Source organism: Dendrobates tinctorius, unplaced genomic scaffold (genome assembly GCF_039654945.1).
Source record: "Dendrobates tinctorius isolate UK_male_01 unplaced genomic scaffold, ASM3965494v1 ptg000073l, whole genome shotgun sequence".
NCBI lineage: Eukaryota > Metazoa > Chordata > Amphibia > Anura > Dendrobatidae > Dendrobates > Dendrobates tinctorius.
The window spans coordinates 33,634,973-33,662,034 of NW_027361741.1; the positions used below are offsets into that span (position 1 = coordinate 33,634,973).

Here is a 27,062-nt window from a genome sequence, read left to right on the forward strand (position 1 = left end):
CAGCAGTACTGGCGGTGCAGTCCGTCTTTTCTCTTGCAGTCTAGTGTGTATATATATATATATATTTAAAATCATGCAGTTACCTGCTATAAGTAGGAGTTTCTCTAGCTCTTTCACGATATGAACTTGGAACACTGCCCCGACTCCAGGAATGTGAGTGAGAGAATTCTTTAACACATTCAGAGCATACAGGCCTTCCTCGGCTCCGACCAGAACAATCTGCAAAGAAAAGAAAGGCGCACACGGTGATGCACAATGCAAGGACAGATAGAGTATATTTATTAAAGAGCAATATAATATACTCCACGTGACTCTCTGTCCAGAGACGATTCACATGAACTCTGATTTGGTGTAATGTGTGCAAGCAATGCATTAAATACATAAAGGTAAGATCATACGTAATACAATGAGGCTATAATGTATATTTGGGTTCCATACTTCTTAGTGCAGATTTTGCATGGCTCAGTGTAATGTATTAGGAATTCCTCTGCCTTCATGCCTACCTGCTCTGTTAGGGGTATAGTACAGTTTATGTCCAGTCGATCCTCCCCTTCCAGTTTTAAAAGGGAATTTCCAAGCAATTTCTGTGATCATAAAGGCAAACAAAATAACATAATTACACAGAATAACAAGATCTAAGCTTACATATATACTGTGCCTGTGTAATGCAAATAACATCATTCAATAATGAGATTTAAAGAAAAAAAAACTTCCATGCTACTTTCACATTGATAGTTCACCAATAGGGTGGGACACAAAGTGACAGTGACACATAAGGAGAGTGAGTAACGCAGCCGCTAGTGTAACAAGAGGTAACAAACACAACAGACTTGTGTCAAGACCATCTGTGTGATAATTACCTTTTCTACAAAACATGTCACCTCCAAAATACTCATCCTGATGTCATGAAAAGAGCAACATACAGTTACATACTAAACTTATACAAGGGGGGCAGCAATTAGAAGCAATCACAAATCTATACTGTCTAGATATACAGAGACTGTACAGTTGTGGCAGCCATTCAAATAATTGCCGTTGTAAAGGACTTCCTGCAGTCAGTCTTTGTGCCGCCATACCAGTAGCCATATCATTATTTCTCAGAAGCTTTAGGCTGCGTGCACACGCTGCGGTTTCCGCAGCGGTTTTGGCCGCTGCGGACCAGCAGCAGTTTTAGCTGCGGTGTACAGTACCATTCAAATGAATGGTATTAAAAAACCGCTGTGTAGACGTAGCGGAAAAATCTGCGCGGATTTGCTGCGGTTTTGAATGTCAATTCTTTCTGCGGAAACCGCTGCGGGTTCCTATCTCCACCATTGTGGAGATGGTGAATCCGCAGGACCAAACCGCAGGCAAAACCGCAGATAATCCGCAGGTCTTTTGACCTGCGGTTTATCTGCGGTTTTTGCAAAATCCGTGCAGATTAATCCGCAGCGGATTCCGCAGCGTGTGCACGTACCCTTACTGCTACTATAGGTGTTAGATGATCGAGACTTATTTGCTAAACAGCCGTCCCTAAATTAATGGATTTGTGAAGTATTACAAAAAAAAGGCTACATTTTCCCACATGTTCATGGGATGAATTTTGCATTATACCTCAGTCCCACTTATTGGAATAGCTGCCATACTAGACACATCACATGGAGTAAAGGAATGGTTTCTGCTTAAAACAGGACTCCTTTCAGCCATTTCTGAGGAAGCAGAGTGAAATTTGATATGGCCATTATTACAGCTTTCGCATAAGTTGTTTTTCCGCCATCTTAAAGGGGTGTTATGAGTCGAGAAGTCTCTTGTCCACATGCTCTGTCTGGTAATCATTAGCTCTGTGCTGCTTACTGTTTCTAATGTTATACATTCTATATGTTGTTCAGCAGTAGAGATGAGCAAATTTGTTCGGATTTGGTTCCAAATACAATCGGAATCGAATATTGTTTTTGCTATATTCGTTGTACACAGCCGAACATCATTAGAGTCAATGGGAGTAGAAATTACCGAATATTTTGGGAATCAATCACATTGCAAACATTCGGCATGAACAGTGTTCGAATATGGTAAAATCAGATTCGGCAACAAAATCCGAACAAAATTGCTCATCTCTATTCAGCAATTTCAGAATGTGACCATAGCATTACATTACTAGACACATTTGATGTTCAGTAGTCAGGAGCTGAAATATTGGCCATATTGATTAATGTCCGCCTAATCTAGAAGCATGCAGTATATAGCCAAAACGGACCTTTACAACCAAACAGGTTAAGTAGGCTCCTAGGGTGACTTATCTTGTTTGGTTTTTTTTTATCATTAGATTTCATGCCTTTAAACAATTTTCATTTAGATAGATCTATCAAGCAACCTTAAATGTGCAAAAAATACAATAAGGGGCAATTAAAAAATGAATTACAGAATATGCTTACCTGCAATATTAAAGGGATTGGCCACTGAATGATTATTTTAACAACTATGTTGGAAACATGAGTGCACTTTACTAATACAGCATATAGTTATATTAAATCAGCACCAGTTTTTTACTTTGGTTATCCAGGACCCCTTGTTAATACAGCTCCCTCCGCGCACTCCAATCTTGGACATGGCCACTGATGAAGGAGAATGTATCCTGACATATCCAAAAGCAACTGTATTAAAAAATGGGAAAATGGGAGAATAGGGCATGCCCAGTGTTTTTCAGTGGTGCCCACTGATGAAAGTGTCCGATCACAATTCTCTCCAACAGTGGCTTTTCCCAGGGTGGGCAGTCTGTAAAGCCGAAACAAGTGGGCATGGCTTCACAAAGTAAGGAACTACCTTTAAGTATGCTGCACATAATCGGGTTTCCAACATATTTACTGAAATGTTAAAACAAAGTGGCCAACCCCAAACCCACATACTGCTAACACCACTGGAGCTAACAACGCGCAACACACAAACCCTACCCTACTGGAAAATGACACCATATATTCATGTTTGTACAGAAAATAATGACATTTCATTTATTCTGTCTCACACGTTACACCTATGTAAAATGTTTAGGAATATATAACAAACTTTGTTTATATATTTATTTTTATTTTTTTCGATACACATCTAACGAACATACACATATGCACAATTCTACAGAAAGTGCAGTGAGATCTGACAGAACAGCCTAATTTAAAGGAAATGTTCCTTTTCCTAAGAACTGCGATGCAGGCAAGACCTCAGGTTGACAATGGCAAATACTTTCTAAGGGTATGTGCACACGTTGCAGATTAGTCTGCAGAATATTCTGCACAAAATCCGCACCTCTTAGCAGAAAACGCAGGGGGAAACGCTTGCGGATTTCATGCGGAATTGATGCGGATTTCCTGCGGAATTGATGCGGATTTCCTGCGGTTTGTGCTGTGCGGATTTGTTAGGTGGTATTCGATCTGTGAATTTTCTCCCTTGTGCTTCTGGAGGAGAGAGAGAGAAAGAGAAAAAAGGAGATTTCTCGTTCGCCTTATTGGGGGACACAGAGACCACGGGTGTACGCTGCTGCCACTAGGAGGCTGACACTATGCACAAAAAAAGGGTTAGCTCCTCCTCCGCAGTGTACACCCCACCGACCGGCAGGAAATTCCTCAGTTTAGCTTAGTGTCAGTAGGAGGTGGACATGGGTCTTTCATTAGACCCATATCTACCTCGATGTGCGTCGTTCCTTTTCAGGTTTCCGGAGGGATACAGTGTGAATGGTCACTACTGTACTCCCACAAGAGACTATGAGTACGGCGTGTACTGCCACCCCGTATCCTCATAGCTCTCAGTGGCGGGACCACAGCTTAGCACGGGTGCGTGCCAGCGATCAGGAGAGTCCTCGCCCCCCGCCTCCCACCCACTCGCCTACCAGAGCCTGTCGGTCGGATGAGGCGCGGATACCACAAAGACGCAGACAGCGTGGGATATATCAGGTACTTTATTGCAAACGGAGGTGAGTATGCAGTCCAAGACGCAGCCCCCTGCCGGTTTCAGGATTCCTGAGAGCGGTCGCCGAGGGAGTACTGTGGAGTCTCTGCGCCGCCCGCGCCTCCCGGCGGCCGCCGCATTCGTACGGGCCCCGGCTGTTGCGCGGGCCTTGTTCTATGCTTCTCCACCTCCTTCTTTCTTCGGCTTTCGGCAGGGGATCCAGGTGATAGGTAGGGAGGTGGCCGCGGCGACGCTGCGAGACCTCCGTGCCGCCCCACGCTGACAGGCGGCCGTCGCCATTAATTTAGTCCCCGGCTTCATTTCGGGCCTTCTCTGACGTCGCGGCCACGCCCCCCCGCTCTCTCTCTCTCATAGGCGGGCTTCTCTCCCGCCCGTTTTAGGACCACCCACCGCCTCTCAGAGCCTGCGGTGGGCAGCGGGCGGTACCCTCTTTGCCTCAGCAGCTAGCTCCGCCCATCTTCTTCGTTTGAAGGCGCGCGTTTATCCTGGTTCCCTCAGGCTGCCGCCATTTTATCACCATGTCAGCCGGACACAGAGGGATTCCACGTTCTCCTCTGCTGGGGCCCTGCATCTTCAGACGAGCCGTGTATCAGCACCTTTGGGGACACCGCATCGTGAGTAGCTCTGCAACTGCAGACTGACACCCTTCTCTGCCTTCTGTCCCCCAACCTTCCAGCATTTCCGCAGGTTTCTTCTTTTCTCCTTCATTATCCTATCTCTAAGGCTGAGCGTGGCCGTCCGCCTGCCCCCACCCCTCTGCCTGGACTGCAGCAATCCCATTCAGCATGACTCCGTCCAGGAGCCACCTATTGCGCCACGTGAAAGCGAACCCCCCATTCCTGGTTGGGCCTCGTCTCTTTCACAATCTGTGGCAGGCCTCACCAGGGTGTCTCAGTCCATAGTAGCCGTCCTTGATAAGTTGCCCCTGGACACTTCTGCAGGGTCCAGCAGGTCACATGAAGCCCCATCTGAGCCAGCCAGCAGAAGCCACAAAGGCCCAGACAGGATCACCGGCCGGGATCCCCTCCTGGCCTCACATCCCCACATAGTCCTTCCCAGCAGTCGCCCTCCCGTGCCTCCTGACCCGAGTCAGGTGAAGCGTTCTCGGATGTGTCATCCGAAGGGATCTTAGAGCTGGACGCGGACATGAAGGTTACGGTACAGAACCTCATTGCTGCGATTAACCACACCTTCGAAATCTCAGACTCCCCTGCGAAATCCTCAGAACAGGAGGTTTCGTTCAGACGGGCAGAAACACCTTCCAGGGTCTTCGCCTCCCACTCTGAGTTTGGCAAGATCCTTACCAGGGAAAGAGAAAATCCGACCAGGCGCCTTCAAAGAGGGAAGCGCCTCGGCGTGCTGTACCCGTTTGCCAAGGAGCTCACCAACAACTGGTCTGCTTCCCCCTCGGTAGACGCACCCGTGTCCAGATTGTCTAACAGCACGGTCCTCCCGATTTCAGGTGTGGCGTCACTAAAGGATTCGAATGATAGGATTATAGAATCCTTAGCAAAGCATACGAAGCGGCTGCGGCGGTGCTAAGCGCCAGCCTTCGCTTCCTCTTGGGTAGCGAAGGCCATAGCCACTTGGGCAGAGGATCTCTGCAGGGGCATCCTAGGTAAGGCCCAACCAGAGCAATTGTCCGAACTGGCCAACCAGATCTCCCATGCAGGGGATTATCTGCTCTCTGCCTCCTTGGATGTCGCGTCTTGCGCAGTTCAGGCGTCAAGCAGCGTTGTGGCAATCCGACGTACAATTTGGCTCAAGGCTTGGCAGGCGGATTTGAATTCAGACAAGTCTCTTACCAATCTGCCTTTTCAGGGAGCGCGTCTCTTCGGATCCCAGATGGATCAGATTATTTAGGACGCCACTGGAGGCACGAGTTCCCTCCTCTCTCAGTCCAAGCCTCGCAGACCTCCGCTAAAACGTCAGTTTCGGCCCTTTCGGACATTCCACCGTTTCAAAACGGCAGACAACTTCTCTAACCAACAGAAAACGCAGGTACGCCAGGATAGAAAAAAGGCGTCTTTCAGACCCACTCCCTCCAGGCGATCTCACTCCTCCCAGGGCAGAACCTCCGGATCCAGATCTGGACAGTCCACATCAGCATGACTATCAACGAACCCCCGAGAGTCCTTCCCAATTGGGAGGTCGACGTCTTTTCTTCAGAGACGACTGGCTTGCCTCAGTAGAGGACGCTTGGGTCAGGGAGGTGGTATCATCAGGATACAAGATAGAGTTCATTTCTCGTTCCCGGGATCGTTTCTTCGAGTCCCAACCTCCAAAAGATCCTGCCTTAGTTCCGGGGTTCTTTGCGTCCATCGCCTCTCTCCTCACTTCTGGAGTGATCGTGCCCGTCCCCGAGTCAGAACGGTTCACAGGGTTTTACTCAAACCTGTTTGTGGTACCGAAAAAAGGCGGTACAGTTCGCCCCATCTTGGACCTCAAGTTACTCAACAAGACAGTCCGACTGCGTCATTTCCGAATGGAGTCTCTGGTCGGTAATCGCTTCCATAGAGACGCAGGAGTTCATGTGTTAAATAGACATTCAAGATGCCTATCTACATGTTCCCATATTCTCCGGCCATCAGAAATTCCTGCGATTCGCCAGGAACATTACCAATTCGTTGCACTGCCGTTCGATCTCGCCACCGCACCCAGAGTATTTACGAAGATCATGGCAGCGTTGATGGCCTTGTTGAGAATCAAAGGTCTCGTTCTTTTTCCTTACCTCGACGACATTCTGATCGAAGCTCCATCCTTTCATCAAGCTCGCCAAAGTCTTACCATCGTCCCCGACACCCTGTCCAATTTCGGGTGGCTCATCAACAAAAGGAAGTCCTGCCTTTTTCCGACACAACGTCTTGTGTTTCTGGGTCTATTGTTCGGCAATCGTCTATCGAAGGTTTTCTCCCACAAGAAAAGACTTGCTCCCTGCAGCGGGATGTGCGAGCACTGCATATCTTACGACTTCCATCTCTCCGGACAACCATGAAAGTCCTGGGAAAGATGGTGGCAGCGACAGAGGCGGTTCCCTTTGCCCAATTTCACTCCAGACCCCTCCAATACGCCATACTGTCTTGGTGGAACAGGTCTGTTCTTTCCCTGGACCGCCCATTTCGTCTTTCATACCGGGTCAAGAAGTCCCTCAATTGGTGGCTGATGTCTCCTCTCATCTCCCTAGGACGGCCATTCCTTCCCATTCACTGGCAGATTGTGACAACGGATGCCAGCCTCCTCGGCCGGGGGCAGTGTTCCGCAGTCACACTGTTCAGGGTCGATGGTCGATTCAGGAGTCAGCTCTGCCGATCAACGTCCTCGAGATACGAGCGATTTATCTGTCTCTTGTTCACTGGGAGAGGCTTCTCAAGGGCCTGCCTATCCGGATTCAGACAGACAATACCACAGCGGTGGCATATGTCAACCGCCAGGGGGGACACGGAGTCTCTCAGCCCTGGCAGAAGTGTCCAAGATTCTTCATTGGGCAGAGCTTTCAGTCCCGGCAATATCCGCGGTGCACATTCCTGGCGTGGACAACTGGGCCGCCGATTTTCTCAGCCGCGAGGGTCTAGTGGCGGGAGAGTGGTCCCTACGTCCGGAGGTATTTCTTCAGCTATGCTGTCGTTGGGGAACCCCGGACATAGACCTGCTAGATTCTCGCCTCAACAGGAAAGTTTGTATCCAGGGCTCGAGATCCTCTCGCAGTGGGCGCCAGCGCTCTGGCCATTCCTTGGTCGCAGTTCAAGCTCCCCTACCTATTCCCTCCTCTGCCTCTTCTTCCCAGGCTGTTGAAGAAAATCAAGGCGGAAGGAATTCCAGTCACTCATCGCCCCGAATTGGCCCAGAAGGGCTTGGTTCACGGACATCGTCAACCTTCTCGCGGACGCCCCCTGGAAGCTTCCAGACAGGGCAGATCTGCTGTCTCAAGGTCCGATTTGCCACTCCAATTCTCGGCCACTCAATTTAACGGCGTGGCTGTTGAAACCGAGGTTTTGAAACGATCAGGCTTTTCGGATCGAGTTATTCATACTATGATCCGGGCCAGAAAGCCATCGTCTTCCAAAGTTTATTACCGTACCTGGAAGGCCTATTTCACTTGGTGCGAGTCCACCGACATTCTGCCCATACATTTTTCGCTCCCTTCTGTCCTGGTGTTTCTTCAGGCAGGGCGTGATGCAGGCCTTGCCCTCAGCTCTTTAAAAGGTCAAGTTTCGGCGCTGTCCATTTTATTTCAGAAGACGTTGGCCTCCCGTCCTCAGGTCAAAACCTTCCTTCAAGGAGTGGCTCATACGGCTCCTCCGTACCGAGCGCCCGTAGATCCTTAGGATCTTAATCTGGTTCTTGAGGCTCTGCAAGGTCCTCCCTTTGAACCTCTCAGGGAACTTTCCCCTATCCCTCCTTTCATGGAAAGTAGCCTACCTAGTGGCCATCGCCTCCATCCGGCGCGTGTCGGAATTGGCGGCCCTCTCTTGCCGCTCTCCTTTCTTGGTACTACTCTAGGACAAGGTAGTTCTGCGGCCTCCGCCCGCTTTCCTTCTTAAAGTGCTGTCCACTTTCCACCTGAATGAGGATACTGTTCTCCCGTCCTTTTGTCCGGGTCCAGCTCGTCCTCGGGACCGCTCCTTGAACAAGCTGGACTTGGTCAGGGCGATGAAGGTCTACCTAGCTAGGACGACTTCTTTGCGGAAGACAGACTCTCTTCTTCATCCTTCCAGATGGGGTGCAGAGAGGTCAGCCGGCCTCCAAAGCTACTATTGCTCACTGGATCAGATCGGCAATTTTGGAGGCCTACCGGGTCATACATCGATTGACCCCTCCGGGAATTAGAGCTCACTCTACCCGGGCAGTGGGTACCTCCTGGACGGTGCGCCACAGAGCTTCCGCGCTGCAGCTTGTAAAGCTGCAACCTGGTCATCGGTTCACACATTTGTGAAATTCTACAAGGTCCACACCTACGCTTCGGTGGATGCCAGCCTAGGTGGAAGGATTCTGCAGGCAGCGGTGGTGAGTCCGCAGGCCTGATGGAAGTTTGCTTTCCCGCCCCAGGGACTGCTTTGGGACGTCCCATGGTCTCTGTGTCCCCCAATAAGGCGAACGAGAAAACAGGATTTTTGGGTTGCTTACCGTAAAATCTGTTTCTTGGAGCCTTCATTGGGGGACACAGCACCCTCCCATGTTCTGCAACTCCTGTTCTTATGTTTGTTGGTTATTTACAGTTGAGTTGTCCTGTTTTTCAATCTATTCTGTTAATTCTCCTACTGCTTTCTCACTAACTGAGGAATTTCCTGCCGGTCGGTGGGGTGTACACTGCGGAGGAGGAGCTAACCCTTTTTTTGTGCATAGTGTCAGCCTCCTAGTGGCAGCAGCGTACACCCGTGGTCTCTGTGTCCCCCAATGAAGGCTCCGAGAAACAGATTTTACGGTAAGCAACCCAAAAATCCTGTTTTTTGTATACTCACCGTAAAATCTCTTTCTCTTAGCCTCTAATTGGGGGACACAGAACCATGGGTGTTATGCTGCTGTCCACTAGGAGGCGACACTATGCATAATCTGAAAAAGATTAACTTTGGCTCCTCCTCTGCAGTATACACCCCTGGACGGCGTCAGCCTTCTCCAGTTTTGTGCAAAAGCATTAGGAGGAACGTAACCAAATAACATAACCATGCCTGTAAGAAGGCTACTATGTACGAGCTCAAAGAACAATATGAGAGAACTCAACCGTAAACAACGGCCCATAAGGGCAACAGGGTGGGAGCTGTGTCCCCCAATTAGAGGCTAAGAGAAAGAGATTTTACGGTGAGTACACAAAAATCTCCTTTACTCTGTCGCCTCATTGGGGGACACAGAACCATGGGACATCCCAAAGCAGTCCCTGGGTGGGAAGCAATGGACAAATATTGTGCTGGCAGGTCCCTAAATTTGGGGCACTGCCGCCTGCAGAACCCGTCTACCCAGGCTCGCATCCGCTGAGGACTGGGTATGAACACTGTAGTGTTTCGTAAACGTGTGTAGGCTAGTCCAAGTGGCCGCCTTACACACTTGTTGTGCCGAAGCCTGATGCCGAATGGCCCAGGAGGCCCCTACTGCCCGTGTAGAGTGTACTGTGATACCGGCCGGAAGAGGGGAACTGTTAAGTCGGTAGGCCTCATGTATGGTGGACTTGATCCACCTGGCAAGGGTAGCCTTGGAAGCCGGCAGTCCCTTGCGACTACCTTCTGGAAGAATGAAGAGGGAATCAGACTTCCGGAAAGGTGCAGTCCTGGACACGTAAATCCGCAGTGCTCTGACGAGGTCAAGCGTATGCAGAGCCTTCTCCACTCTATGAACCGGGCAAAGGGATGGCAGTGAAATCTCCTCAATGAGGTGAAAGTTGGACACAGCCTTCGGAAGGAAGGATGGTACCGTGCGGAGAACCACCTTGTCCTGGTGAAAGGCTAGGAAAGGCCGTCTGCAGGAAAGTGCTGACAATTACGACGCTCTGCGTAACGAGGTGATCGCCACTAGAAAAAACACTTTCTGAGACAGAATGGAGAGTGGAACTCCTCTAAGAGGTTCGAAGGGTGGAGCTTGCAATGCTGTCAGGACCAGATTGAGGTCCCACGTATCCAGCGGACGTTTGTAGGGAGGAACCAATAGGGAAACTCACTGGATGAAAGTCCTTACTTGAGGTTTAATAGCAATGCGCTTTTGAAAAAGGACTGAAAGCGCCGACACCTGACTCTTAAGCGAGCCTAAGGATAGCTTGACGTCTAGGCCCGATTGAAGAAAACCTAGTACCTTCGGGAGGGAATAAGGGAGTGGGACTTGTCCATGAGATTCGCACCAAGAAAAGAAAGCTCTCCAGGTACGATAATAGATCTTGGCGGAGGCAGGCTTCCTTGCCCTGATCATAGTTGCAATGACTGCCGGTGAAAAACCTGCCTGGGTTAGAATCCAGGTTTTAAGGGCCATGCCGTCAAATTGAGAGCCCCTGAATTCTGATGGAAGAACGAACCTTGAGACAGAAGGTCGTGACGGTTGGGTAGACGCCAGGGGGCGTCTGCTGTAAGTTGAACGATGTCGGTGCACCATGTACGTCTGGGCCAGTCTGGCGCGATGAAGATGGTTGGAACTCCCTCTTGCTTGATCTTCCTCACGACCCTGGAGATTAGGGGGAGGGGTGGAAAAATGTACAGGAGTCGGAACTGGGACCAGTCCTGGACCAGGGCATCCGCTCCGAGCGACCGCGGGTCGTGTGTCCTGGCCATGAAATTGGGGATGGGATGCCATTAGGTCCACCTCCGGGGTTCCCCAGCGTTGACAGATCTGGTAAAAAATCTCGGGATGGAGAGACCACTCCCCCGAGTCCATTCCTTGCCTGCTGAGGAAGTCGGCTTCCCAGTTTTCTACACCCGGAATGTGGACCGCAGAAAGTACCGACCTCGTGTCTTCCGCCCAGCGGAGGATATGTGCCACTTCTCTCATCGCCTGGGCGCTGCGGGTCCCGCCTTGGTGGTTCACGTATGCAACAGCCGTGGCATTGTCCGACTGTATCCGTATGTGCGAGGCTGCAAGCAAGTGATGAAAGGCTCTCAGTGCCAAGAGGATGGCCCTGATTTCCAGAATATTGATGGGCAATGTCACTCCCTTCGGTGACCACTTGCCTTGTGCCCTGTGATGTAGGTGCACCGCCCCCCAGCCTGTCAGGCTTGCATCGGTAGTCAGGATCTTCAATTGTCCTGAGAGAAAGGGCTTCCCTTGTGAAAGCGAGGTTGGTTTGAGCCACCAATGCAGGGACCTCCTGGTTGACGACGTCAACCTGAACTCCCTGTCGAGGGAGAAAGGATTGATGTCCCAAGATCTGAGTATGGCTAGTTGAAGGACCCTGAGGTGAAACTGGGCAAATGGCACTGCCTCTATTGCTGCTGCCATCCGGCCGAGGACTCTCATGGCAAACCGGAGAGATCGAGGAGGACTGCGAAGGAGTGTAAGAACTCCCAGACGGATGGCCAGTGTCTTGTCCTTGGGAAGGAGCACCAGGCCCCTGGAGGTGTCGAATAACATTCCCAGGAATGTTAGAGTCTGACTTGGGATAGTCGACGATTTCTGTAGGTTGACTAGCCATCCCAGGCGACTCAGTGTGTCTATTGTGATTTGAGACACTGACCTCGCAGTCTTTGAAAGTGGGAGACTTGAAGAGGAGGTCGTCCAGGTACGGGACGACTAGAATGCCTCTTGAGTGCAGAACGTCCATGGTGGCCGCCATGACTTTGGTGAACGTTCTTGGAGCCGTGGCGAGTCCGAACGGAAGGGCGACAAACTGGTAGTGGCTTTGGTTGACCGCGAACCTGAGAAACCTTTGGTGGGGGGGAGCAATTGGTATGTGCAGATACGCATCCTGTATGTCTATGGAGGCAAGGTATTCTCCCTGCTCCATGGATGCAATGATGGACCGGAGGGACTCCATGCGGAAATGACGGACCCGAACGTAATTGTTGAGCTGTTTTAGGTCCAGTATGGGTCGGACGCTGCCTCCTTTCTTGGGGACTATGAACAGATTTGAGTAGAACCCTCGGAATCTCTCGTTCGCGGGAACCGGCACCACAACTCCTGCTTGAAGGAGAGAGGAGACCGCTTAGTGGAAAGCACGAGCCTTGTCTGGTGGTGTTTGAGGAATAGAAAGGAAGAACCGGTTCGGTGGAGCGGAAGTGAACTCTATCTTGTATCCAGAAGACACTATTTCCCTGACCCACCTGTCTTCTGTAATAGGCAGCCAGACTTGCTGGAAGAGTAAAAGTCGGCCGCCTACTGGTGGGGTGTCTTCCGGAGTTTGTGAGTCATGATGAAGCGAAGTTCTGAGGTTTTCCTCCCTTGGGTTTCGCTTGGCCTGCTTTCGACTGCCGAGACCTGTCCAGTCGCTGCTGCGTCCGTGGGTTGTCCCTGCGTGGAGAGCGGTTACAGTTTTGCGCTGGGCGCGAGACGGACCAGCCCGAGGAATTCCGAAAGGATCGGAATCGCGTCTGGTTTCTTCGTTTAAACGTGCGTTTCGGTTTTAGTTGAGGGAGAGAGGTACTCTTACCCCCAGTGGCATTGGCTATCATTGTGTCCAATTTTTCGCCGAAAAGTCTTCCAGTAAGATACGGAAGTCGCGTGAGGGACTTCTTTGAGGCCGCATCCGCTTTCCATTCTCGCAGCCAGAGGATGCGTCGGATCGTGATGGCGTTTGATGCTATTCCCGCTACACCTCTTGCGGAATCCAGGGCTGCATGAAGCATGTAGTCTGCTACCACTGCTATCTGGACCTCTTGGTCCGAGAGCTCGGGATTTGAAGCTTGAAGACCCTCCTGTAGTTTTTTGGCCCAAGCCAGGATGGCCTTGGCCGCCCAAACTGAAGCAAATGCAGGGCCCAGAGAGGCGCCTGCCGCTTCGAAAATAGAACGAGCCATGCGTTCTACTTGCCGGTCTGCTGCGTCCCTGAGGGTTGAGCTATCTGGCAGAGAGAGTAAGGTCTGCGCTGCTAGCCTAGAAACCGGGGGGTCCACTTCAGGTGGATCTGTCCATTGTTTGGTGTCTTTCTGTGGGAAGGGGTACTTCGCTTACAAATATTTGCGATTAGCAAATTTTTTCTCAGGCTGTGCAAAATGTTTGGTAAGTATTTCCTCAAACTCATGGTGATTAGGGAAGACCTTAGGTGGTTTCTGAACACTTTCGAAGCAAATCCTATGTTCTGGGACTTCCGGGGCCGACTCTGGAATTTTTAGCACCCGATGAATGGCAGAGATTATGTCCTCAACTAGCGCTGTATTGCTAGGGGGAGAAGGTACCACGGACCTCTCCGTTTCGTTATCTGAGTCGGAGTCACAGATGCCCTCCGAATCCTGTGCCTCGCTAAGGTGATCCCTGGAGGGCGACCTGGGGCGGGGGTCTTCTGTGGTGGGGGATCTCTGTGGTAAATTGCACTGTGTCTGTGACAGGGGACTGCCTAGGAGACCTGGAATGACGGTGTCTCTCCCTGGGGGGGGGGACGACCTTGTGCTATAGGACGACTCAGGTGATCGAGACCTGTGGGTCCGCTTACGTCTGTGAGAGTCGGAAGCAGCATGTTCCTAAGACAAGCTGTCCGTTTGCTGTGTAACGTCCATAGCCGGGGCCCGACTCTGCAGAGCTTGCAGCAATGTGGCAGTTAAGTTGTCTATGGACTGTGTCATAGACTGTGACATCTGAGTTGCCCATTCCGGCGTGGCCTCTGACACTGAAGCGTCAGTAGGGACTCCCAGGGGTTCTGACCCAGAGTTCTGCATGCAGTCCCGGCAGTGCGGATACGTGCTGCCACTAGGGAGCGTGGCTTTGCAGGCTGTGCAGAATGCATAGAAACATTCCTGCCTGGTTCTCTTCCTTGAGCCTGGCATAGTGCACAGAGGCTGGCTATTAGGGATCGTACAGGGGTGGCTACGCAGAGGGAACCCACAGAGAGCCTTATAGGAAGTATGGATTCACAGCTGAGTAATGAGAACCCAGCTGTGAGCTTACCCCACCGGTGTGCCCCTAGGTCCAGCGCCGAAAGATGGAGACCGCTGTGATGCTCCTCTCCTGGATCTCATCCAAAAAAAAAAATGGCCACCGGGACGCTGAGGAGAGGGAGAAGTGGGCGGAGAGCTGAAAAGGGCGTGCTGAGCTGTGTAAAAACGCACCCTTTCTGCCTCAATCCGCCCCTTCTATGACACTCCAGCGTGTCATTTTATTCATCCTGGGGGCGGGGCGGGGAAAAGGCGGCGGCTTCGGCTAGGCCGAAGCCGCGGTCTAAATTAGAGGCCTGATGCCCAGGAGGGCTCCAGAGCGGCGCGGTAGTCCGGGGGGGGGGGGGGGGATTTGTACCAGACCCCCCCAGAATGGTCGACTGGATAGCGGTGGGGGTAGCAGGGTAAGCGGTTCTTGTATGGGGGGCCCCTGGAACGCTATGGAGCCGCTGCAGAGACAGGGACGCAGAAAAGCCCTGTCTCTGCTGTGCCATGCCAGTCCGCACCCTCCCCCGGCCCCAACAGGATCCCTCAGCTGGTCTGGGGTCCCTGGAAGCTGCGGAATGGTGCCTATTCTCCAACCCTACCTGAGGCGTCTCAACCTAATGCCCCCTGCGGGGGATTAGGGAGGGTGCGTCTGTCACCGTCAGGGGGTCTTCATCCTCGCCTCAACCCAGACCCCAAAGGGGTTGGGGAAGGAGGGAGGGGACTCAACTTCGGAACAGTACCCGCAGGACTGGGGAAGGAGCGACATGGGGAATAGCCATCTCAACTTCAACCGGGCACCCCTAAAAAGGGGGCCAAGGAAGGAGCCATGTCGGGAGTCTCGCTGGAGACCCACTTTTCTTCATCTGTTCCTGACGAAAAAAGAGAACGGAAAAAAAGGTGTGCCTCCTTGCGACACTAAGCAAAAAACTGGAGAAGGCTGACGCCGTCCAGGGGTGTATACTGCAGAGGAGGAGCCAAAGTTAATCTTTTTCAGATTATGCATAGTGTCGCCTCCTAGTGGACAGCAGCATGACACCCATGGTTCTGTGTCCCCCAATGAGGCGACAGAGTAAGAGAGAGAGAGGGAGAGAAAGCGAAAGAGAGAGAGATTATTTCTGTGCCAGACTGGAAACCGCTGCTGCGGATCCGCAAAAAGAAATGACATGCTGCGAGGAAAAAACCGCTGCAAATCTGCACAGATTTTTCCACAGCATGGGCACAACAATTCTTAATTACCATAGCCTAACATTGTCTGTGCACTACACTGCGGATTTGATGCAAATCCGCACGTCAAAAAACGCTGCGGATCCTCATCAAAATCCGCAACGGGTGCACATACTCTAAAGGAGCAAATAAATAAAGCATGCTGTAAAAAAAAATCATTGCCCTCGTCTATGCTTTTTTTTTTTTATTCTGAACAATAAATAAAGAAAAACGGAGGAGAACCTGATCTAATTCAATTCCTTGAGAACCCACCTAGTTTTGACCTTTAATGGGTCTTTAGAGGGTCCCATGCATTGCTGATTGTCTCCAGCGGTCACTTGAGTATATGGCATGTGAACGCTGGAGTGAAGCGAACATTGTCGATGAGCAATGGAGCTGTGGCGGTGGGGAATTTAACACATGAGTATAGTGGCTAGTGTTATATCATATTCACAGCCTTTGTGCACTTTGGAAGGAATGATGGCTGTCCTTAATAGCTGTGATGCACCAAGGTGCAAACACAACATTAGTATATAAAATTCCAGGAAAAGGATTCTGCGAGATCCGCTGAATTTCCTGCTTATATGGAGGGGAGCAGCGAGATTCTCCATGCTTCTTTTTTGCATCCATAAGGTCCTCCAGTAGCCACGGAGGGCATGTGTAGCCAGTATAAACAGTGAAGGTGCAGTGCTCTACTTGACGAACCATTGCCCACCTCTATCTGAGCCAAACTGCTGTCAGCTACCTGGAGTCAAAACTCTCATCAGTTGTGCTTCATAGTGCACACGGAGAAGAATTGTAAGCATTGGCCCAGGAGCTAGTCTACTTTGGGTAACTTTAAATTATGATAAGGCTCAGTACCAATAGTTATGTCCCAATTACTATTGATCATAGTTTGTATCGGATTGAAAAGCCCAAAATAGATTTCCAGAAAATGTGTATCATAGAGAGGTAACAAATATCTACTGTTGTTCAAAAGGTTGCTTGAAACTTGTTTGCATTTTTTTTATCATAGGAAAGTTATTTTCTCCATGTTGAAAATGTTAAAATGATCCAAAGCCTAATTTTATTGAAAAGGTTAAATTTTGTCTTAAGGAGACTTTCTCAGTAATTTGGTGTTGCATCAGTCTAACGGATGGTTCCCTTTAAATTTATGGGCAGATTTTCATAACTATGTTTTAGCTGGCTAATGAAATGACAAATATAAACATGACAAACGGATAACATCAAAGTGGTAAGAGCAAAACTAATTACATTTTAATTGTTACTCTTGTACTTACAGCATCAGCTTCTGCTTTCTCTCTAGATACTCTTCCACCAGCAACCACCGACTCCAAGGCATTGACCCAACGCTGCTTATCAGGAAAAGTAGGTGCTAACAAGTAAAGAGTGCGTCCCGGCCAGCAAGTAGTATGCGGGTGAGACTCCACCTTCATCACGTATGGCACATCTGTTAGAGCATTGTAACACAACTGTTAAACCACGCAGGCTGGGTATGACCAGTGATTACAGGGCAGCATAATATTCCTTCTACAAATAGATCGCCTATTCATCTATAGTTATAGCTGGACAGTTTACGGAATACTAACCCTAGGCTACACTCATGTATTCCTAGAGGGGAATGTCTTTTTGTCACTTAGCTGCAAAAATTCTGAATAGATGGCAGAATAAAACTCATTAAAGCAAATGTGCATGCCGTCTACAAACATTTCCAAAATATCAAGAAAGACAAAATGATCCTATGTAATCAACCCTGCAGGTATGTGACAAAATTAGGTATAGTGCTTATTTGCCTCTTAACCATAAGCTTCATATTGGGGCAATAAATGAAAAATTACATACAGTGTCATTTACACTTCTGTATTTCATCACTGTGTTGCTTTGAATTTTTAAGCCAGAAATAGAAGACCATGTAAACATTTCCAGTGTATTTTTTGTAGCTGTGATCCAGGCTTTTATTCAGGGTAAAAACTAAAGATACAAAATAATGATCACTAAAATGTGAATAAGGCCTTAAACTTAAAACTATACTAGGCTTAGGAATAAGAGATCAATTTTAAAGATATTCTACCGCCTTGCCATATAAACTTTTAGGTTTCCATCAAATATTTAGCTAAAAATTTTGCTGTAGACTACATTTTTCTTGCTGTTAGAAAGCAGCAGAAAAACACCAGTATGAACAGAGTTGATGAAAAAGTAACCTATAAAATAGAATTAAATAAGTAAATAAAGTCTTAAAAGTAACTACCATATTATTATTAATACTCATCAGCCTTGAATATGCAACGCCAAAGAGGAAAAGTTGAGGAATTATTGAAATCACAGTATCAATAGATATGTTAATGATATGCAAATCATGAAAACATGGAAAATAAATTTTCAAAGCATCTGCACTTGGGCATGAAAATTATCATGATCTGCTGCTGGCATCTCCCAACTGCCAACCAATAATGTTCCAGATGTGCTTGCTAGGAGATAAGTCTGGAGATACCACAGGCTATGGTTGCACGTTTAGGCCATGAAGGATGCTCAGAGTAGCACAAGAAACATGTGGCCTGTTGTGGTAGTGTTGAAAAACGGCTTCTGAAACATTTTCATATCCCATCATGAAGGCCTCTTAATGGTGATGGCCATATCATCTCCATACTCCGGCTATTATTGCTTTTAAGACAAAAACGAGACTCATTACGGAAAAGCCCAGACCTCCATTCCAGTCTCTCTTGCTCTTTTGCTCTGCACCATGATAGCCTTTGAGAGAGAAGGCGTGATGTCAATGGAACACCTGAAGCTGGTCGCCTGACACAGACAAATGTTGTGAAAACGCATTCTGATGTTTTGTGTAGATGTTTAATGCCTACGGCTTAGTATACAACATCCAATGTCACTTGCCGCACAGAGTAGATCACAATGCGCCATTTTGCGGATCTGGAGACAATGTAGGCAATGCCATGAAAAAGACTTCCTTTCCATGTGAATGTAACACCAGTTCTACTCCCAGTATTATGGTATGAGGCAGAATAATGTACGGTAGCAAGACCCCAGTAGTCTCCATTGCAGGTACTCTAACAGCTCAACATTAAATTCATTTGGTGGTGGAACCAGTGTCCCAGGAGCCATTTTTCAATCTAACAACGCCAGGTAACATGTTGCTCATGCTATTGTGAGTGCTACCATGGCCTACATCATCTCCAGACTTTTCTCACGTCAAGCACATCTGGGACATCATTGGTCGGCAATTGCAAAGCAAGCTGCCAGAAGCGGCTGATTTGTGTGCCTAACAGTATTCAGCGTGGCAGAACATTCCTCAGGTAAACCATTATTAAATGGGTTGTTCACTACTCAGACAATCCCTTCTCAATCCCTGTTTCCCACGGGTAAAATAGTAACACCTATTCTTACCTCTGGTGATGGCGTTGTTCTAGTACTGGCTCTTCCAGTGGCCAATCAGGGCTGGCTTAACGCTCCCCTTTTTCAGACAAGTCAAGACACCTGGGGAAAGTGAGAGCGCAGTCGCAGCTCTCACGTCACCCAGATAACAATTACGTTCTTAGAGGAAACGAGTGAAGCCAGTGCTGATTGGCCACAGAGATCATGTGACAATGTCACACGATCCCTGGGAGAGCCAGTGCTGACACCCAAGGTGATTATAAATGTTATTTTACTGGGGGGAGAAGGGGAGGAATATATTGGTTCATAAGAGGTTGTCCAAGTAGTGGACAACCCCTTCAAGTACACAAAAGAAAGCACGCTATATGAATCCTAATTCCACCCCTCCACCAAAAAAATAATAAGACCTATTCTGATCTCCAGCGATGACACCATTTTAACAGTGTTTCAACTGGCTCTCCCAGGGCTTGCGTGACTTTATTACATCACTCGATCCCTGAGGATCTGATTAGTCCGTAAGAGGTGAGTGAAGCCAGCGCCGCTTTGCCACAGTGATCGTGTGACACAATGTCAAGCAAGCCCCGATAGAGCCAGTGCAGAAACCGCTGGAACGGTGCCGAAAGTGAGTAAAGGTGTTATTATTTTACTGTGGGGGAGAGTAGTGGACAACACTTTTAATCTCACTAATTGCAGCCAAGACGTGTAAGTGCTTGTATTTTTTCTTGTGACGTTCATACGCAATACTGAATAAATCAAATGTTTTGAAAATTTGGTTTCCAGCTTTTCATCATTTGCATATCAGTAACATGTCATTCGATCATGTGATTTTAATAATTCCACAAATTTATCTATATATGATCTACTGTATATTATACTTGATCTTCTGCACTTAGATTTTAGCTTCTCACCAGATTTTGCAGTATTTACAAGTTCTGTGGACCCCACAGCTCCATGAACCGTTACATCACCATCAGGAAGACAAAGCTCAAACTCCTCCATAGGTCGCTGTCCTCCTGCAGACAATAATCCAAATATTCAAACTTATTAGAAAGTTAAATAGAAATTTCAGTAGTGAATACAACTAACCAGTATATAAGCAAGTGTAAAGAAACAGCCACTTGGTATAAAAGGTAGTGACTTACATGTATCTGACCAAAAGCTCAGCATTCTAATTTATTTAAAAGTGATGCAATGAATACCTTCTTTTACTTCATTATCGTAGATTAGTATCTTCGATCCCTCCAGAACAATGTATTTTCGGTCCCAACCTTGCTGCCCTCGTTTGTTGTTTCTAAAAAATGAAATTGCAGATAAAGCAAATGCTTAGATATCGATAAGAAATGATAGCACCCATAATTTATCTCAGTATAGCACAATGAGGACAAAATAAAAAAAAAACCACAAACAAGGCACATATGTCTACTAGGCTCTGGACAAAACACAATGTAATAGGCTATCAGCTTTACACTGACAGACCAAATGAAAACCAACATAAATACAAAAGACAAAAACCTAATTCCAATATTACTACTTTTTTTATTGATTCAGCCTCTGTTGCAAAAAAATGAAATAGTAGTCAATAAATTGTATGTATTGAGTAGTCCAGCAAAAGTCTTTTTAAAGAGATATATTCAGGGTCTTAAAACTGATATCATGTAAATACCCTACAACGAAATACTTTATTAATAAAAGAACCCAAAATAGGTTCACACCACGAAGTGAACAACTCAAAAAACAAACAAAAGTGCCCAAAAACAGTTACAATGGGGATAATGCTATGAGTCCCTGGTGTAGACTGACACTCACACCTTCCAAGCTGCGGAGGTTAGCACCCTAGGGGGGAACGTTGTGGCGCCCCCGCTCAACGATGGCTATCCCTAGGGATCCTGATATACCCTGCAGCCACTAGGGAGACCCTCTACCCGATATCTAGAGGGACTCCTATCACTATACATAGACAATCCTATGTTAAAGAGGACCCTATACCCCAAAGGTTAAAAACATGTACAGTATAGGAACACAAAGGCAGTATATATTGGCGTTAATGGTGAAGATTATACAAAATAGAGAATCCTATTTCCATTCAAGACTCCAAAAAGATATTAATGGTTGACACACACCATCTCAAAACCGAGTCAGCTTTGGACTGGATTTTTTTCTGACCATCACAAAGTGTTATTAGGCTCATGAATACACTTCACAGAATTCCCAATTTAGACAAATAGATAGGGGAATGGCTATAGGGTCAGTCTCAACAATTAATACGTGTTAACCCAATCAATAATTCATAGCCAATAGATACCATCTCAGAGCATATTCATATATTGACACACTCAGGGTCAGCTGATTATAGACATACACAAGATATCATACAGATGCTCAAATACATATTAAATGAATACTCATCGTTTCACCCGCCGTCTGCCAAGCAATTATTGCGCCTCAACGCGTTTCGCCCCATTCAGGCTCATCAGGAGGCCTGATGTCAAAATGTCATGTGTCCTGATGTGGTATGATAGCTGGGTCATAATTGAAATGCACCTCCATTTAAACATACCGCTCCACAACGCCCGCAAGCCACAGACGTCATTATGGTACTGCCCCTCATTCCAAGTGCGCATGTCGGCGCTGGAGTGCATGTATTCATTCTCCAATCCACCGCTAGCATGGTGGAGCGCAGCGATACTGTCACCAATCAGGTGACGGAGATTCACTTACTGCTTCCGGGTAGAATTAGTACAGGGTTCGCGCCCATCTATTGTGCACGCCCAGTCAGCTGATACAACATCCGGGAACATGCTGTGGAAAGCAGACCTCATCTCTATCCAAGGGCGCAGACTCACAGTGAGCTGCACCGCCATGTCTGGGAGTGCCGATATAGGAGACAAAAGATACTATTGCGCATACTCCAGTCAGCCGGTATAACATCCGGAACTATACGGAGGATCGCAGACTCAGAGCGCAGACTCACGGTGAAAAAACACCGACATGTCTGAGAGTGCAGATGTGCAACTATTACCTAGACACTCAGCCTATCTAGAACATAGCGCGGAGGGGGGCAGGTTTAACTAAGATGCCGTGCACAACTAAACATTATCTCTACATAGATGGATAATTCTGCGTCATATAAACAATTTAAAAAAAAAAAAATAAGAATGCTGTGCTTTTAAATACAGCAAAGTAAAAACAGGATTTTTGGTTACTCACCGTAAAATCTGTTTCTCGGAGCCTTCATTGGGGGACACAGAAAACCATGAGTGTATGCTGCTGCCACTAGGAGGCTGACACTATGCACAAAAAAGTTAGCTCCTCCTCTGCAGTGTACACTCCACTGACTGGCACTAGGTTAATCAGTTAGTGAGAAAGCAGTAGGAGAAGTAACATTTAAAAGAAACAAAGGCAACTCAAACTGTAACAATATAACACAGTAAGCAGAACTGAAACATGGGAGGGTGCCGTGTCCCCCAATGAAGGCTCCGAGAAACAGATTTTACGTTGAGTATCCAAAAATCCTGTTTTCTCTGTCACTCATTGGGGGACACAGGAAACCATGGGACGTCCCAAAGCAGGTCCTGGGGAGGGAACAGCAGAAACTCCGTTCAGAACAGAGAACTAACCACTCCCGCCAGCAAGATCCTTCTAGCTAGGCTGGCGTCCGCCGAAGTGTAGGTATGGACCCTGTAAAATATGGCGAACGTGTGGATGGAAGACCAGGTTGCCGCTTTGCAGAGCAGATGCCCTATGGTGTACCGCCCAGGAGGCGCCCTCTGCCCAGGTAGAGTATGCCTTAATCCCAGGGGGAGGCACTCTGTTCTTAACCCGGTATGCCTACCAGATCCAGCGAATGATCGTAGCCTTGGAGGCCAGCAAGCCTCTACACGCACCCTCTCGAATGACAGAGAATCCACTTTCCTGAAGGAGGCAGTCCTATCTAGATAGACCCGCACCGCCCTGACCAGGTCTAACCTATGCAGTTAATGCTCCAGAGGATGGGTAGGAGCCGGGCAAAAGGAAGGGAGGACAATATCCTCATTTAGGTGAAAAGCAGACACCACCTTGGGAAGGAAAGAAGGAAGGGGCCGCAAAACAACCTTGTTCTGATGAAGAATCAGGAAAAGGGGAGCGACAGGAAACAGCTGCCAATTCCGAGATGCGCCTAATGGAGGTGATGGCCACAAGAAACACCATCTTCCAAGACAGATAAGAGAGGAAGCTCTCGGAGAGGTTCAAAAGGAGAACTCCTAAGGGCCTCCAGGAAACAGATTGAGGTCCCAGGGGTCCAAGGGTGTCTGGTACAGTGGCGCAGCATGCGCTACCCCCTGGAGGAAAGTTCTGACCCGAGAACAAGAGGATAGGTTTTCCTGAAAAAGAATAGAAAGCGCTGACACCTGACCCTTTAGAGAAGTAAGAGCCAGACCAGCGTCAAGTCCCACCTGGAGAAACACCAGAATGGAAGGGAGAGCAAAGGACATAGGCGGGGTGTGATTAGATTCACAACAGCTGAAATTGGCTCTCCAGGTCCTATAATAGACTCAGGACGAAGACGGCTTTTTGGCCTGGATCATGGATTGAAAAACCCGATCCGAAAATCCAGACGCTTTCAGAACCGTGGTTTCAATAACCACGCCATTAAATTGAGCTACCAAGAATTCTGGTGGAAGATCAGTCCTTGGAACAGAAGATCCAGTCTGCCTGGAAGCCTCCAGGGGGCGTCCGCGAGAAGATTGACGACCTCTGCGAACCAAGACCTCCTGGGCCAATCCGGTGCAATCAGAACGAGACTTCACCTTGATCTTCTTAAACAGCCTTGGAAGAAGGGAGAGCGGAGGAAACAGATAAGGAAGGGTAAACTGTGACTGATGAAGATCTCTCTCTCCCGCCGTGAGGCCCTCGCGGCTGAGAATGTCGGCAGCCCAATTGTCCACGTTTGAATAAAACCCTGTGAAACGTTCCTGGTCTGGGACAGGAACGAAAGCACCTAAACTGAAAAAGGAGGCAATGGGCGCAAAGAACCCCGGAAGCAGAGAAATGTCTCTTGGAGGATGAGATTTGAAGAATCAATCTTGAGGTCGCAAAACAACCGAGGCGAGCCAGACGTCTCTGAAAAACCGTAGATCACTGCCCAGCCTGGGAGATTCCCTGGGTTCTGGAGATAAGTTGTAGATTGTAAGCTCCACGAGCAGGGTCGTCTTATTTCGCTTTAATTATTGTATTGTTAACGTTGTTACTTATGACTGTTGTGTTTGAAACTGTTCAACTGTAAAGCGCTGCGGAATATGTTGGCGCTATATAAATAAAGATTATTATTATTATTATTATTAAGTCATGCAGAGGAATATCTGCCAGTTCTAGACCTTGAGAATCTACCCCGCGGGTTACGGTGACGCCAGGAGGAGGTGGGTTTAAAGAAAGCCCCTTTCCTATCCTGGTGAGCCTGTGGCCTCTCTTGGTGGGAAAAATTCTCCAACGTAGAGAAATGGAAAAAAGGTCGAAAGGACCAAAACCTACGCTTCAGAGGAAGCCAGCAAGTTTTGGACTGAGGAAGGAGGGAGCTCGTCCCTCCGATGCCCTCCTTAATAATTTGGTCTAACTTGGAGCCAAATAGACAGGAACCCTGGGAAGGCAAGCTGGTAAGGAACTTTTTTGAAGATAAGTCCGCCTGCCACGCCTTAAGCCAAATTGTCCGTCGGATGGCCACAATATTGCTGGATGCCTGAGCCGCACATGAAGCGGCGTCCAGAAATGCGTAAACCAAGGACTTCCCTGCATGAGAAATTTGGCCAGTGAGGTCGGCCAATTCCTTTGGTTGGGCACCAGCAAGAATGCCCTGACGGAGTTGCTTAGCCCATGCAGTTATGGACTTTGACACCCAAGTGGAGGCAAAGGCAGGGCACAGTGTAGAAGCAGCCTCTGACAGTGCGTCCGAAACCGCCTCGCCCGACTCAGGGGAAGACCGGGAAGTAGTAGTCCGCCGGGAAAGTACCTAGAACGACGATCCTGACAGAATTTCTTACAGCCCATGTTGGTAGGCACTGTCGGTGATTTCTGTCCGCTAGCAATGGTGGAGACAGGAAGAGGTAACCTGTCCAGAGCTGACACCAGGGTCGGCGAAACCTTGGTGAGGTCCACCACAGATTGTGACAGAGAGGTAGCCCACACAGGGATAGGGGCACCACTCTCTTCTGCGGCGGTAGGGACTCCTCAGAAGCAGGCACGGGGGGCTGCTGCAGTTCTGACAGAGGGGAGAGGACTGGCCTGCAGGGATATTGCCATTACATGAAGAGCAGACAAAGTGCCTGATAAGAGCAGAGGAAGAAGAAGAAAAGGCAGGAGGGCGAGTGTGCTCTCCTTTAGGATTAGGCATGATAAGGAGCAGACCCACTACCTGGGACAAAAAGATATGTGCAGAGGAGAGTGTCAGTCTGCAGAGCAGAGATACTCACAGGAAGATGCTGGTCCCGAAAGGGACTGCTAACAGGATATAGTCCGGGAGACAAGCCGGTCTGCAAGGCGTTGCAGGAGGAGAAGGTGCAGGTCCTGCAGAAATAAGCCACTTCCGGTTCCTGATGCAGGAAAATGGCGACCGCAAAAAGGAAGAGGAGGGCCGGCAGTGACAAAAAGCTCGCAGATGCCGCGCTACAGAGAAAGAGGATTGGGCGTAGACTGAAAAAGCCCGCTCACTGAGGCTGGATAGAGGGGTGGAGCTAACCGCAGGAGCAAAGAGACAGAAGAAAGGTCATGCGATGAAGTCCAGAGAAAAGGGCAGAGCCAGTCACCCAAGCCATGAAGAGGAGGTGTGTTCTCAACGGGCGGGAGAAAAGCCCGCTCGAAGATTCTAAGGAGAATGGGCGGGGCCAAAAACTGGAGCTAGGCGGGGAGAAGCTGGGGCCTAGAAGAAGAGCATAGACATCCAAGCCTCTTGGGGATGTGGGACATCCATGACTCCTGACACCAACAGGCTCTGGTGCAGAGGAGGAGCTAACTTTTTTTGTGCATAGTGTAAGTCTCCAATGGCAGCAGCATACACCCATAGTTCCTGTGTCCCCCAATGAAGCGATAGAGAAAGTAAAATATTTGAAAAACATGGATTTTTGTGAGTACTCACCGTAAAATCCTTTTCTCCGAGACGCTCATTGGGGGACACAGAGACTCTGGGTGTATGCTACTGCCGTCTGGAGGCTGACACTAGGTATACAAAAAAACAGGTTAGCTCCTCCTCCGCCACATACACCCTCGCCCCGGTACCGGGCGGAAACCAGTTTAGTGCAAAAAGCAGTAGGAGGACATAAACATAATTTTAACCTTATGCCAAACATATGTATGAAAAAGGACCACCCTACCTTAAACAAGGAATTATATTAATTAAATAAACGAAAGCCACCTGGCTATTAGGGTGGGTGCTGTGTCCCCCAATGAGCGTCTCGGAGGAAAGGATTTTACGGTGAGTACTCACAAAAATCCATGTTTCTCCTTAGTCTCATTGGGGGACACAGACTGTGGGACTTCCTAAAGCAGTCCCTGGGTGGGAAGACAACTCACCGCTCCAAGCCGCATGCCCTCCTGTCTAAAGGTGTGCCACTGCTGCCTGGAGAATTTTCCTACCCAGGCTCGCATCAGACGAAGCCTGAGTATGCACATTGTAGTGCTTACAAAAAGTGTGCAGGCTGGACCAGGTTGCTGCCTTGCATACCTGCTCTGCCGAAGCCTGGTGCCGAAGCGCCCAAGAGGCGCCCACTGCCCGAGTAGAGTGCGCCCCTATTCCTGTAGGAACCGGCGTACCTCTAAGACGGTAAGCCTCCTGAATAGTTAGGCGAATCCATCTGGCTATGGTCGACCGTGAAGCTGCGAGCCCCTTCCTGCGCCCTTCCGGGATCACAAACAGCGAGTCTGTCTGGCGGAAAGATGCTGTCCTTGACACATACCTCCTGAGAGCTCTTACCAGGTCCAACGTGTGGAGCGCTCTCTCCACTCTGTGAACTGGTGCCGGACAAAACGAAGGCAGAACAATGTCCTCATTAATATGGAAAGAGGACACGACTTTCGGCAAAAAAG

General features: G+C 48.6%; 1 protein-coding gene across 7 annotated transcripts in view; it reads right to left on the reverse strand.

Moving 5' to 3' along the window:
• CIT (citron rho-interacting serine/threonine kinase) overlaps positions 1–27,062 on the reverse strand; it is a 277,393-nt gene that overhangs the window by 36,649 nt on the left and 213,682 nt on the right. For all 7 annotated transcript variants that reach the window (XM_073582720.1, XM_073582725.1, XM_073582721.1 and 4 more), the window contains 5 exons: positions 20,210–20,301; positions 19,919–20,023; positions 16,904–17,073; positions 504–584; positions 84–219 (listed from right to left, as the gene is read on the reverse strand). In XM_073582720.1, the coding sequence (XP_073438821.1) occupies positions 84–219; positions 504–584; positions 16,904–17,073; positions 19,919–20,023; positions 20,210–20,301 (584 nt within the window). The remainder of the gene's footprint in view (positions 1–83; positions 220–503; positions 585–16,903; positions 17,074–19,918; positions 20,024–20,209; positions 20,302–27,062) is intronic.